The 14,455-nt window shown below is 38.1% G+C and overlaps 1 protein-coding gene across 1 annotated transcript in view; it reads right to left on the bottom strand.

The window, feature by feature from the left end:
* Positions 1-13,558, bottom strand: part of GPR137B (G protein-coupled receptor 137B) — a gene marked incomplete at its 5' end in the record, with an annotated part of 19,385 nt that extends 5,827 nt beyond the window's left edge. Inside the window, 6 exon segments of the mRNA XM_083352982.1 lie at positions 437-561; positions 1,504-1,657; positions 3,867-4,089; positions 4,910-4,959; positions 13,029-13,429; positions 13,432-13,558. Coding sequence (XP_083209108.1) covers positions 437-561; positions 1,504-1,657; positions 3,867-4,089; positions 4,910-4,959; positions 13,029-13,429; positions 13,432-13,558 — 1,080 coding nt within the window.
* Positions 13,559-14,455: the final 897 nt, after the last annotated feature.

Genomic DNA, 14,455 nt, shown 5'->3' with positions numbered 1-14,455 from the left:
ACACACACACACACACACACACACACACAAGCTTTTTCAGATTATGTTCGAAAAAGGTGAAGAAGAAATAGTACATCAGCCACTTATTGAAGATGGCAAATGGTAACAAAAAAGAAAATGAAGAATTATTCAGTTTTGATTTTGGGTCACTTCTCTGAGAAGAGAATGTAAGCTTACCTAGGCAATTGTGTGAAGGAACAAGACTCTAGCCTGAGTTTCATAGAAACACTGGCAGATAGGAAATACTTATTTCACTTATTTAATAAACATCTGAGGGAGTTAGGACAATTTACAAAGATGTTATGAGAGCAGTGATATTTTAAAAACAAATAAAAAAATGCTCACTTAGGTTTTAAAGCAGTTAATTTATTCTTAGAAGTTTATTCATTCTTATTCCTTTAAAATAAGTAAATATTAAGAAATAGGTATAACTTACTAGGTCTTTTGTAGGATTTCGAACACGGAAGAAAAACACCACCAAGGAAGTGGGGAGAAGTTCCCACACAAACAAGATTATTCCAAATACTACATAGCCAGCATCACCCAACTGGCATTTCAGATCTGCCTGTTGCAAAATATAAAGGGAAAACTGTTGTAATAGTTAAGTATTAAGTGTTAGTAAGCAGATAGTGAGATGAAACCTTTTCTGACAAGCAATGTTATGAGATTTCTGCAGCTTCCAAATCTAGATACCGTATGTTCTAAATTTTCTTGGCCTAAATAAACTAATATGCATCTATCTGAACTATCAAGACTTATTGCTGTCAGAACGTTTCAATTAGTGGATACTTACTGAAGTGTATCAATACTACAACCTGTATTACAGATATATACTTAAGCAGAAGGATACATTCTGAAAACATGGCTTCAAAGTGTTGAACTATATAGCCTGAATCAATCATGGATAAACTGATTTAATTCAGAATCAGTCAAATTGACTAACACATAGGTAATTTGCATGTGAATCACTTGAAAGCATGCCACATTTAAATACATTTTAAAGTAGATAACAGGATTAACTCTTTCTGTTACACAATCCCCTTTCTCCTAAACTGTTAGCCCAGAATAGGAAAGATTTTCCCATTGGTTTTTCTGATATATTGTAAAATTTTCATCACAAAGCTAAACTGAATGAAACATAAAATTCTTGGCTAAGGTATTGCTAGCATACAATACAGTATGCTACAGTACAGTAAGCCATTGTGCTTTTCAAAGTAAATCAATCTTTTTGCAAAGGGTGACTTACATCTTCCCTGGTTTTAACATACTTCAGACTACGTCACATATAAAAGTTTCCTACAGCCCTCCACTGAAGATTTCATTCTCATTTTTATGAAAATGATGCCAGTATAATCAGTTTTTTTATTCTTGCCATATGTAGTTAAAAGACCTTGAGCTGGTAACTGCAAAGATGTGAGAGGGAGAAGGATGCTTACTTTTACACCATTAAGTATAGGTATCTAGATGAACATTGTATTGTCAGAAGAAATTGCTATACAGTACTTGCCTGATCAGATACATTGTACCAATCATAATCAAAAGAGTTCATTGCCTTATTTTGAGAAAATGATAAAATAACCAGGTTGTAACAGGCTCTTGAGGTATACAATAGTATAACAGTTGCTCCTATTGTTGTTAACTGGCATACTGATGATCCCTAGAGAAATTAAAACACAGTTGAATGTACTTGTCTACTGATCACGAAAATGTTCAAGGTTCTAGTTTGAGAGAAAATTTGTAGCCAAATCTCAAGTCAGTTTGGACCAGCCTAAACATTCTGCTGGATTCTGAAAAGTGCTGATACCTTACATATATACATTAGCTCCTATATCGTTCCTAGAGAAACACAACAAAAACTCTCTAAAATCAAAGGACCCAAAGTTGAAATTTTTTGGGAAAAAAACCTTTTTTCTCTATCTTTATAGAATCATTTGGAAAGAATCAAATATCAAGGGATAAACAATAGCACTCTCAGTGTTAAAAGAGAAAGACCAGGACTTCAGTCTGCTTAATCGGTTCTAAAGCTTCTTTTGTCCACTTATTCCTTCATTAAATCTTCAGTGATGGAAATGAGAAAGATAATACAGTCTTTGGTTAGCTGCTGAGAAGTGACAGATGGAAGTTCATTATTGTTCCGAGTCTTGAACAGTGGTCCTCCAGTCATCTGATTGGCTACTATTGGATAGATAGAGGATGTCGAAAATGCCAGATCATGGCATCTGAAATACCAGTATATGCTGCCCACTAACAAAATAGCTGAAAAGTTGAGACATACTCACATCCATAAAATCTCTGCATTCTAGATTTGGGGCATTCTGAATGTTTAAAACATTTTTAACATGAAGACTTTTCTATCTTTTGCTTCCATAATATAACAAATAATCAAATGATTATGCCACAAACTTTAAAAGATTGCTGACTTCTGAACTAGGTCTTTGGAACGATTTAGTCTGATTCTTTTTATTTTTGATTGATTTATTATGCTAAACAAACTGGTGATTTTTTTAAAAAAAATATTATGCAATTGGTATGAAAAATGCAGTCTGTCAATATTGAACAAAGTGAACTTTATAATGCAAGGAATAAGTTCCCTGACTACTATTCATGTTGTTTCAGCACAATCTAAGCAAAACATATTCTCAAGAAAGTATCCACAGAAAAACAGCTTGCTGTTTCAGATATTTTATTTTTCAGTAGAGGTAGTCCATGACTTACAACATTTCATTTAGGGACCATTCAAAGTTACAATGGGACTGAGAAAAGTGACTTATGACAATTTTTCAGAGTTATGAACTTTGCAGCATTCCCATGATTGTGTGGTCAAAATTCAGATGCTTGACAACTGGTTTATACTTAAGATTGTTGCTGTGTCCCAACCTTCTGACAAGCAAAGTCAATGGTTGGGACACAGCAACAATCTTAAGTATGAACCAGTTGTCAAGCATCTGAATTTTGATCACACAATCATGGGAATGCTGCAAAGTTCAATGGGAAAACCAGATTCACTTTACAACTATGTTACTGACTTAACAGCTGCAGTGATTCACTTAATAACTGTGGCAAGGAAGTTCATAAAATAGGACAAAACTCACTTAACAAATGTCTCACTTAACAAAAGAAATTTTGGGCTCATTTGTGGTCCTAAGTTTAGGACTACCTGTACATGTTGTGTGTTGAACGTGTTTAAGTTTGCTTGTGCAGAATTGGAGTAACACAGTGTGGTCCTGGATGTTCCTATGCCAATCTGGTTTTGGAGAAAACCATTATGAAAATGCTATTGATACCCAACCGAACAAAATAAGTCTGATATTTTACAATAAACTAAAACTTAGAAGGTCATCATATCCCATCATTTAACAACAACTAAGTTTGCTTTTTCCTTAGATCTAGATAATAGAAAAAGACTATTGGCAATGAAGCCCTTCTTGTTTAAAGTTTAAAAGAAGGTTTATTTTTACTCAGGACATTTAGAGCTTTTCAGAGTTGTTTAAATGGGATGTAATAATTTTAGCTGGTTACATAAAACCCATAATTGGTTGATTTCAGATTGATATGCGCATGTGTGTCATCAAGTTAGTTGGGATCTCTGGCAAATACATAGACAAATCCATGCAGGTCTTTTTTACAATGTTTTCAGAGGTGCTTTGCCACTACCTTTAAACTGATTACAAGCATCAATTTTATAACCTTAGAAAGAAATAAAATAAACTATCAGTTGGATTCACCCCCACTAATCTTGACTAGACACTGAAGAAAAATCATTCCATTCTTGAACAAGATAGCATTCATTTATCTGCATTGGAATGATTTCCCCAGACTAAACGAAAACAACACACAAAAACGCAAAAAATTAAGATGTACTTTACCTTGGATTCCAAGTAAATATTTGCTAAGGCCATTTTGGAAATCTTGTAGAGACAAACGGAGAGTGAGATGGCACAGAGTACAAACAAAGTGTCATTTATAGCAACCCTGACCAATACAATGATCCTCCTTTCTGAATTTTCTAATCTCACAAGCACAGCACACGTTAAATTCACCAGCAGGAAAAGCAGACTGACCACGAAAGACACCAGATAGAGAGGTAACCTAAGCAAGGAGAGGGAAAATAGTGTTAATGTTGCAAATATTATTTTTAGCAAACGTTAATACTAAATCAGTCTTCCCCAAATTGGTATCCTCCACGTATGCTGGGATTCCAAGCTGCTTGAAAAGGCTTTGTGTTGCTCAGTTTGTCCCAGCGATGCATAATATGCTCTCTATTACAAACTACTGTAGTTTTATAGCCTTGATTCTGTAACCCAAATTTCCTATCACTGATTTTTCAAGATTACGTTGGACTGTATTTTGTCATTTCTAAAGTGACTAATCGTTGTAGCTTGCACAAACCAAGTCACTGTAGCTGAACTTTAACTAAATTTTCTCAGGAAAATAATTAAACATTAAATCTAATTTTAATTATGAAAAGTAATTAAGCTTTCTTAGTCGTGGTGCCTATCACGGAATAGCCTTCCCCCACTCCCCCCACAAGGTCTGGAAGGCCCAAAGCCTTCTAATCTTCCTGAGGGCTGTGAATACCTGACTCTCCCCGCAGGTACTGGACTAGGATGGTAATGAGCCCAATATAAATATAAGTTTGTTATGGTGCCCAGCTATTGTATTTTGTCTATTTTTAACTTGGTTTGTATTTGTGTTTTGAGGTCTTATTATGTATTTTATGATAACTGTTGTTAGCTGCCCAGGGTTATACATTTAAAATGGGCAGCTTTGTAAATTCTCTAAGTAATTATTATTTCTCAGAAATACATGGGCCTGTTTTTTTTATTTATTTTAGAAGTAAAATAAATCATGTCCCAATAGTATGCAAATACTTTTTTTCCCTTCATTCATGGGGGAAACATGTTTTTACCTGTATTTAAGTAATTCTGGTGAGTATTTAGATTTAGCTTTGAAAATCACCTGTAAGAAAATGAGACTGTGTTATTAAACATGCAATGCACAGTAGGGCTGGCACTCTCTTGTACTGCGAGTTCATTATATTTCAGGTGGATGACTTAGCCACATATGTAGCATTGTGCTGCTCCTACACTCTTGCTTTCAGATTTGCAAATAGCCAATTTTCTATGCAGCAGCAAAATTTTATTCATCAGTCTGTTTACAGGAAATATAGATCTTATCCTAGACAAAAAATACCCCTGCAGAATCAAAACTAGCTTTGTATACAATCAGAGAAACCAAGCAAAAAGAATAAGTTGTAGGAACTGCTTGGATTCAGCCATTTAATTTCTAGGTATTTTTGCCACTTATCTTCCTCTGGAGTGCTTTTCAACTTTCTAGTCCGGCCCTGGGATTGTTTTATGACCTCTCAGACCAGATGTTGTCCCATGGTGAGATCAGAGAAATGGTCAATAGGGCAAATGAGGCTTATGCATGTCAGAAAAAGTACCAATGCTTGCTTTCATGATTTCATTATTGTCATCAACCCTTCCTGACTATTGCCTGTGACTCCCCTATCTCTAGCTTTTTGCTTGAAGATTGTTTTTTTATTCAAGGAGATTCTGTTAGTCTCAGGCAAATGGGTACTCTATTGCTCAGCTCTTTTTAAACAAAGGAAATATTTCACTCTGCTTTCCTTAAAAAAACCCTCAAAGGCATAATAATCTTTTTTTTCAGAGTTGCATTATATAACATAGCAAAAGTAGGAGCAGGGCATATTCATATAGACCACATATACAACTTTGGTACTACAAGAAGTAAAATAATGCTATAATATTTCCCATGTTTAATTTATTCTCAGAAATTGCAGTTTTCCTTCCATTTATCTCTGTAATGCAAGCTTCCTCAAACTGGTCTCACTTCAGATTCGTAGCTTTCAGCTACTAGAATTCTCATCAACGATTGAGGAAGTTTTGGAGTTAAAGTCTACATATCTTGAGGCTACTTAGATCTATCATGTATTTCAGAAGCAAACAGACAATTATTAACCATGCTTAATAAGAACATTCGGACTGTTATACCTTTGGAGAAGGAAAACACTTTTTCTCAAAATTTTCCTTCAATATCCTTGAATGCCCCCCCCCCCCAGTTAGTAAAAGAACACATGGCTAGGATTGTGGCATCTTGGGAGTGGTAAATGGATTTGTTGGACCCCACCTCCTCCCCATACCCACTTTCTCCTTTCCTTTCCATCCAATTAATTGGATTCTAACTGAATTTTAATTTTAAATGTATGGTTCTTATTCTTTTTAGTTTTATATCAACAGCCCCCAACCTTTTGGCCACCCGGAACTGATTCCATGGAGAAAGTTTTTTTCCACGGACTGGAGGCGGCATGGTTTGCGTGCTGCCTGCATCCTGTGGATGAGGCTTCATTTGTTTGCACAGCCCGGTTGCTAGCGTGCCACGGACTGATGCCGGTTCATGGACAAGGACTTGGAGACCTTTGTTTTATATGGTATTTTAATTGTATAACTATAAGCTGTCTAGAGTAGGCTTAGTGAAAAGTTTAATAATAAATACATAAAAATAAATAAAATAATTCCAAGTTCACAGCTTACTAAGAATCAAAGAGAAGTCACAAGTGGTCAGTTCCTTTTTAATATTAAATGTTGGGTGATTATCTATTAGGCCAGTCTTTACAAACAGTTGGCTTGGCTTGGAGTGTTCTGATCCACTTTTATTGCATGTGTGCTCTTCCCAATCTATCCCCATTATACTATTTTCCCTGAATATCCCCTTCCCTTCCCCCAGCTGTTTTTAGGATGGTTCTTTGAGGAAATTATAGTTTCTATAGCTACCATGCACAATTGATTGTTGAACACATCTATTCTGGCAACATTTTCAGAAACAGTTTGAAGATGAGCCATGATTGTCTTCACTTCTTTTGATGGGTGGCTGAGAATAAGAAGGAAAAATCTCATCTTTGCCCTGCTGCAAGTTTTGTAGCAACAAGAATCCCCACCTCTCACTCCACTTCTCAAAAGCTGATACTGTGGTGTTGTAGAGAAAGCAAACTGAAATGACAGTAATTGGAGCTACAGTTACAGTACTATACAGTACTGTAAGGCTTCAAATAGCTTATCGTCCTTCCTTCACAATGCACAAGTTTCATAACAGAGTATATTATTCCTTGCCATATGCCGAAGTAACAGCAATTCCTTTTCCTTTAAATACCACCATCATATGCATATCTCACAAACGTAAGGCAGCCTAGCTAACTTAATTTACTAGAAACTTCAGCCTTGTGGATGTGTTAGCAACTCTCGTCTCCTCAAAACCCACTTGAAAACTAAAGAAATATTCACCAAGCAGAGGCATTTTTAGATATGGATGAGCAAATTTAAAGAGTGGCCAATCAAGCTGGCCTAACAATCCTATGGGGGATCTGATTTTCCAGGAGATTCCTTTAGTATCAGTTTAGCCTAAGAGTGAGTCATAGGAAAAGTCAGTTTCAGATGGGGTGTATAGTCATGTAGATTTTGGTCTAACTATGTCTATGATTCTTTGTCTAGAGATAGTGCCTAGCAATGGTAGGAAGGCTGAGTCATTAAATAGTATTATTGGATTTGATAAACATCCCTCACAATCATGGAAAAAACATTTGTTCCAAATGAAAGACCCTTGAAAAGGGACTAGCATATTCTGCATCTTTCTCTAAATACATTCTGTTCCATTTCCTCCTAATCTTTTCCTAATGTATCATATGTTCCAATTCAGTAATCATAGTCCAATGTTTTTTGTTATCTTCTAAATCTCCATTTGTTTCTACTAATCTAAAAATGGAGAATAAACTAGAATGAGGAACTCCCAACTCCTTGTCTTCAAAAACAGTACACAAAATACATATGCTTAAGGATGATGAAAGTATTAGTCCAGCACAGCTAGAGATAATGCCATGGACAGTGCTTCTATACAAGATAGTCCTCAACTTACAACCACAACTGAGCCCAACATTTCTGTTGTTAAGTGAGACATTTGTTAAGTGAGCTTTGCCCCATTTTATGACCTTTCTTGCCACAGTTGTTATGTGAACCACTGCAGTTGTTAAGTGAATCAGGCTTCATTGACTTTGTCAGAAAGTCGCAAAAGGTGATCACATGACCCCGGGACACTGCAATGGTCATAAGTATGAGTCAGTTGCCAAATGTCTGAATTTTGATCACATAACCATGGTGATGCTGCAATGGTCATAAGTGTGAAAAATGGCCATAAGTCACTTTTTTCAGTGCTGTTGTAACTTTGAACTATCACTAAACAAACTATTGTAAGTTGAGGACTACCTGTACATTATGATCCAATTTCTATATGCTGTAGTCAAGCAAGAAAAAAAACAACCAAACGTAGCTACATATACCCAGCAAATGCATAGGAATAGGATTCTTAGCCTTGAGATACCAGGGCATGAATGGCATACATCAGAGTTAAATGAAAGACATGAAATATAACCCAGCACCAATTATTATTATTTTTGGCTGAACATATCATGTTCAAATCAAGCTTAACTGAACAGTTTTATTTGGAAGCTTTAGAGATAAGGATAAAAATACAGAATAACATTCATGTACAAACATATACGGAACTGAGGGCTTTGATAAAACAGAATTCATTTAAGGATGGAAACCTCAAATTAATCGACTGATGGACGCATTCATGCAGTTTTCCTGGCAATAATCCAGAAGTGAGTTGCCATTGCTTTTTTCCAGGATGTTTTTTTCAATTTCTCATTCTGGCCTACAGCCCTGTTCCCTGTTGACCTCCTATCCAAGTACAGATAGTCGTTGACTTAGGAACATAACTGACCCTGGAATTATGGTCATAAGTTATTGCAGTTATAAGTTGAGGCATCATGTGGTCGGAGGTGATTTTTTTCAACATTTTTTGCAATGGTCGTTAAATGAATGTGGTGGTTGTTAAACAAATCCATTTTCCTCAATAGGTGTGTGTGTGGGGGGGTGGCGTTGTCTGAATCTCGAAGTAAACACCAGAAACCAGCAAAAATATTCTGGTCACATGACACAGGATGCTGGAAACAGCCATAAAAGTGAGTTGTTTGCCAAGCACCCAAAATGCAATCATATGATGAGGAATGTGTGTGGTTTAAATTTGAAAACACATTGTAAATACCTCTGGACAGGTCCGCTGTAACTTCGAATGCTCATTAAGTGATTGATCAGAAATTGAGGACTATCTGTATTAATGAGGCTTGACCGTGATTAATTTTCCAGTCCAGAAACATGGTAAGAGATTTTCATAAATGACAGAGGAAGTGTTCTCACCCTTCACTTTCAATTAGACTGTATACAGTTTAGACAAATCTCTCTTATTTTCATCAATGCCAAGTTAATTCTGGGATACTTTGGTTTGGTAGTCCTTCCTAACTCACTGGTATCTAGTAGAATCCTGACTGGAACTCTTTCATGGTTTAGCAGCCTTAAAAATTCTTAAACCGCGTAGAATAATTAAATCTTAGTAAAATCTGTCCATGAGAACCAGTCTGATACTGTGGTTAAGGCACCAGCCTAGAAATCAGGAGACTGTGAATTCTATTCCTGCCTTAAGCATAAAGCCAACTGGATGATCTTAGCCAGTCACTCTCTCTCAGCTTTAGGAAGCAGTCAATGCCGAACTACCAGTATTTTCAAAATCTTCCTTAGAAAAAACTGCAGGGATTCATCCAGACATCCTTGACACCAAGAGTCAAGATTGACTCAAAGAGACAAAAAAAGGACAAAAGAACAGAGACAGTACAATGCATGCCAAAAAATCTGTGGTAGATTGGATAACATAAATCCTGGTATAGGTGGAAAAAACATGTAAGCTAAATTCTAGAAGTAGAATAGAGATAGTTATGAATACGAAAGCAGACTGAGCCAGTGTTTGAAAACAGGTTTATGCTTCTTCAGTATTTTGTTGGAGAGGGACTTTATTTATTGAATTTATTTATTTGTTGAATTTATTTAAAATACAGTGCTTATGATTCAGAGTAGAACAAATTATGTGTAATACACACAGTATTTTTCAATGTATTGTCCACTTTCTCAGTCAGTTTTGTCTGTTTGTCTGAAATGGTGTATAGAATTTCCTGTTTGAGCAAGAGGGTGGGACTAGAAGACCTCCAAGGTCCCTTCCTTCTATTATTCTGTTAATCTGTTATTATGAGAAAAGAGTAGGATTCAAAAAGAATACAATTCAACCTTCCACTACTTTTTTCCTACAACTTCTTCCTCCTAAGCTCTGCCCGTCATGGCTCAAAATCTAAAAATAAACCCAGCTAAAATAAATAGTCATAGAGGCAGAGATTGCAAGAAAAAGTTGAAAGGCAACAACATATTAAAGCCTTTCTTCTTTCATTTCTTCCTTCCACACATCCATTATCATTGTCTCAACAGATAATAGCACTTTACCAACATTGTCTGAACATGGAGGCTAAGCAGGGTCAGCCCTAGTTAGTATTGAAAGGGAAAATTATCAGGACAGCCCAGAAACTGTAGGCTAGAATGGGAAGTTGAAAAGTTCTGTGAAAGAATGAGATGGCAAATCATTTCTAAGAAAAGTACATAGATGTGTCCATAAAGTCACAAGAGTCAAGCATGACTAATATTCCAACCTGTTTTAAACTTGCATAAGAATTATGGGACTTGAAATCCAACACATCAAGAGCATCACATTAGAAAAGTCCCTCATAACAGATTGAAAGACTCAGCCTCTTTTTCTGCCAATTGTTGTTGTTGTTAGCTGTGAAGTTGTGTCCAACCCATCGCGACCCTATGGACAATGTTCCTCCAGGCCTTCCTGTCCTCTACCATCTTCTGGAGTCCATTTAAGCTCACGCCTACTGCTTCAGTGACTCCATCCAGCCACCTCATTCTCTGCCGTCCCCTTCTTCTCTTGCCCTCAACCTTTCCCAGCATTAGGCTCTTCTCCAGTGAGTCCTTCCTTCTCATTAGGTGGCCAAAGTATTTGAGTTTTAGCTTCAGGATCTGGCCTTCTAAAGAGCAGTCAGGGTTGATCTCCTCTAGGACTGACCGGTTTGATCGCCTTGCAGTCCAAGGGATTTGCAGGAGTCTTCTCCAGCACCATAGTTCAAAGGCCTCAATTCTTTGGCGCTCAGCCTTTTTTATGGTCCAACTTTCACTGCCATACATTGCAACTGGGAAGACCATAGCCTTAACTATACGCAAATTAACCTTGACTATATCCCAATTAACTATTAATTATTCATCTTTCTTGGCATAATTTCAGTGATTCTTTGAAGGCATTTCTTCTGCCATATTAATGAACAGTGGGTGTATAGAGGGAGTTCTTAGCAGTTTTCCAAATATTTCCTAAGTTTTGTTAACAATTAGTAACTAGTTCACACCAAGCAGACTGGATTTAAGGCACACTGAGGCAGAACCTGTCTTTTTATTTGGATAAAGGTTGTCTTTGGATTGAGAGTGTGTTCCTTACCTCCCTTCTATGCTTGTCCATGCATGTCTGATGTGACAATAGAGATGTAATATTTAAAGGGTACTCTGTGGCAACATGCAGACTTACAAGCCAAACTTGTCATCTGATTATCTGAATCTCTTTGACTATAGTTAAGTAGAATGCAATCTTAAATGTTTACCTTGAATCACAATTTTCAATGTGCTTCTCTGAATCAATTCCCATTATATTCAGTGGGAATTATTTCCAGTAAAGTAAAAATGCAAGAACAGCAGTAGTGAATGACTTAGTACTATAGATTTTGGCATTATTCTACCTAAATACTTGTTACTTATTCACTAAACAGCAGTCAAATTATTTGTTAGTGCAATGTGTGAACCTGGCTATATTCTTTCAATTTAGCCTCTTTCTAACAAATAAAATGTGCCAAAACTTAATTGGTTGCTGTGTAATACTTTTGCAAGTCCCAGTTTTCAGTATCATAGTAATAAAATGTTATATCATTTGCATGTAATGGAAGACTGATATATCTATAAATATTAAGGCACTTTTAATGAGTGATTTTGGTCCAACTTCACAATCACAATAAAAGGTATAAATCCTTATAATATGAAGCACTGAAGCTAAACTTCAATCAACTTATTTATCTGAAAAAATAATATTGAGATCCCTCCCTACTTCCTACTTTAAAATAATGTTCTGCTTAACTTCTTTAAAATTTCAGTAATGCTAACTTTTTCTTGCTCCTGTTTTTATAAAAAGAATCTCGGTGAAGCCTACTTATTACTAAAGACTAAATTTATCATTGATATTCCTTAGCATTTAATGTATTTCAAACATTAAAAGTGTATAATATACATTTCTTTCAAAAACTTTCCATTACGGTATTTACACAACACTGCAAAACTGGGTTGCTGCATCTCTGAGCGTGTTGTTAACTGAAGGATCCTTAAGAATAGTCTGAGGCTTCCTATCTCCATGATCTCATTTTAAAATTTTGCACCTACACCAGCGTTCAAGGAAAGATTTGCTTTGCCTGTAAAAATCATCAGTCTTCACTTAACAACAACAAAAAAAATAAAATAAAGAAACCCACTACGCAATGCTCCATTTGTGAGCCATGTAATTTTCCGGTGAGGAGAAAGAGGAACGAGTTATTCCTGATGGAAATCTTGCATCAAAGTAAATGGTGGGAAATCTTGGATTTATCATATTTTGTCTCTCCCTCCTCTTAAGGAGCAACTGAGATCCAGATTATATTGCGAAACCTTGTAAAATCAGCTGGTCTGTCCAATTGGCTGAGTAAGAAGTTTTTTTTTTGTTGTTGTTGTTGTTGCTACCGTCTCTGTCTACAAATCTGGAGCTCCTCCTCCAAATGTCCACTTTTAAGGGGCCGGTAGCCCCACAGCTTCGGTTAATGGCGGTTCTACTAGCGCAGGGGTCTTCAAACTTGGCCCTTTTATGACTTGTGGACTTCAACTCCCAGAATTCCTCAGCCAGCAAAGCTGGCTGAGGAATTCTGGGAGTTGAAGTCCACAAGTCATAAAAGGGCCAAGTTTGAAGACCCCTGTACTAGCGCCGTCCCTCCCTCCCTCCCTTACCTGGGTGAAGTAAAGGTTCATAAGCGTCAGGGTGAAAAACTGGAGGCACACCGGGAAGCAATAGAGGAGCCAAAAGGCGAAGGGGCTGAGGGAATTGGCGGCGACGAAGTCCTTGAAATAAAAAGAGAAGAGCACCGTCCGAAGCGAAGCCCAGAGCAGGCAGAGAAATAGAAAGACCGTCTGGTAGCTAAACCTCTTGTGCCGGTAGTGCAGGACCAGCCAGAGCTGGATGTAAATAAACAGGAAGAGGAGCGAATAAAAGACGGTGTAGGCAACGGTGAGACCCAGCTTCACGAAAGGCGGCACAGCCGGGCTCAGAGTAGGCAGGAGGCTGCCGTTCCTCAGCGCGTCCCACTCCAGGGCCTCCATCGGCGCCCGCGATCCGGGCGGGCACAGCTCGCGCTTAACTTGGCAGACTGGGGCTCCCGTTGCCGCCGCCGCCGCCTTTCATCTTCGTCAGGAGAGGAACCGAGCAAACGAAAACAACCCGCACTTCCTCTCTGGCAGCGCACTGGTGGCTGGAAGCACATGATCTCGGGACGGAGGGATTCATTGGAGCGTCCGTCCTCCGTCAGCGGTTGGAGAGAGCCGGAGCGGCGCGGAGGGAGCCGCTGTTTGGGACGCCCCCCTTCCCCGGCTCTCGGGCAGGGAAGGGTGTCCTCTCTTTGGCCGCTCCCCGGTTTTCAGCACGGCTTTGTTCTCGAGCAAAGGGCCTCCTGAGCCGAGACCTTTCAGCACATTCCGGCGCAGTCCAAGATGCCGCACTGTCTTTGAATTTGGCAGCCTTCTTGTGCATCTCGTTACATCTTCCTCCTCCTCCTCCTCGAGTGCGTTTTTTTTTAAATTCCATTTATATCCCGCCCTTCTCCGAAGACTCAGGGCGGCTTACAAGCTTAGCAGTAGCCTTCATTCTATGTATATGCCTGCTTATTAGGGCTTTCACACACACACACACACACACACAAGCGGCATTCAAGGTTGACTCAGCCTTCCATCCTTCCGAGGTAGGTAAAATGAGGACCCAGATTGTTGGGGGCAATTAAGCTGACTTTGTAATAATGCCGCTTGGGGGTTGTGTGAAAGCCCTAATAAGCAGGCATATACATAGAATGAAGGCTACTGCTAAGTTTGTAAGCCGTCCTGAGTCTTCGGAGAAGGGCGGGATATAAATGGAATTAAAATAAATAAATTATTACAAAGTCATCTTATTGCCCCCAACAATCTGCGTCCTCATTTTACCTACCTCGGAAGGATGGAAGGCTGAGTCAACCTTGAGCCTGCTGGGACTCGAACCTGCACTAATTGCAGGCAGCTGGTGTTACTTAAGGAGGCATTACTTAAGGAGGATAAAGGTTGTCTTCTCCTGGGGATGCTAACTGTTCTGAAGGGGGAAAATGGATGGCTCCTGCCGTTCATGTTGAAATTCC

This window comes from Vipera ursinii (assembly GCF_947247035.1).
Source record: "Vipera ursinii genome assembly, chromosome: 1".
NCBI classification, from domain to species: Eukaryota; Metazoa; Chordata; class Lepidosauria; order Squamata; family Viperidae; genus Vipera; species Vipera ursinii.
The sequence above is the reverse complement of the archived record's forward strand: the minus strand, read 5'-3'. Positions and strand labels throughout refer to the sequence as shown.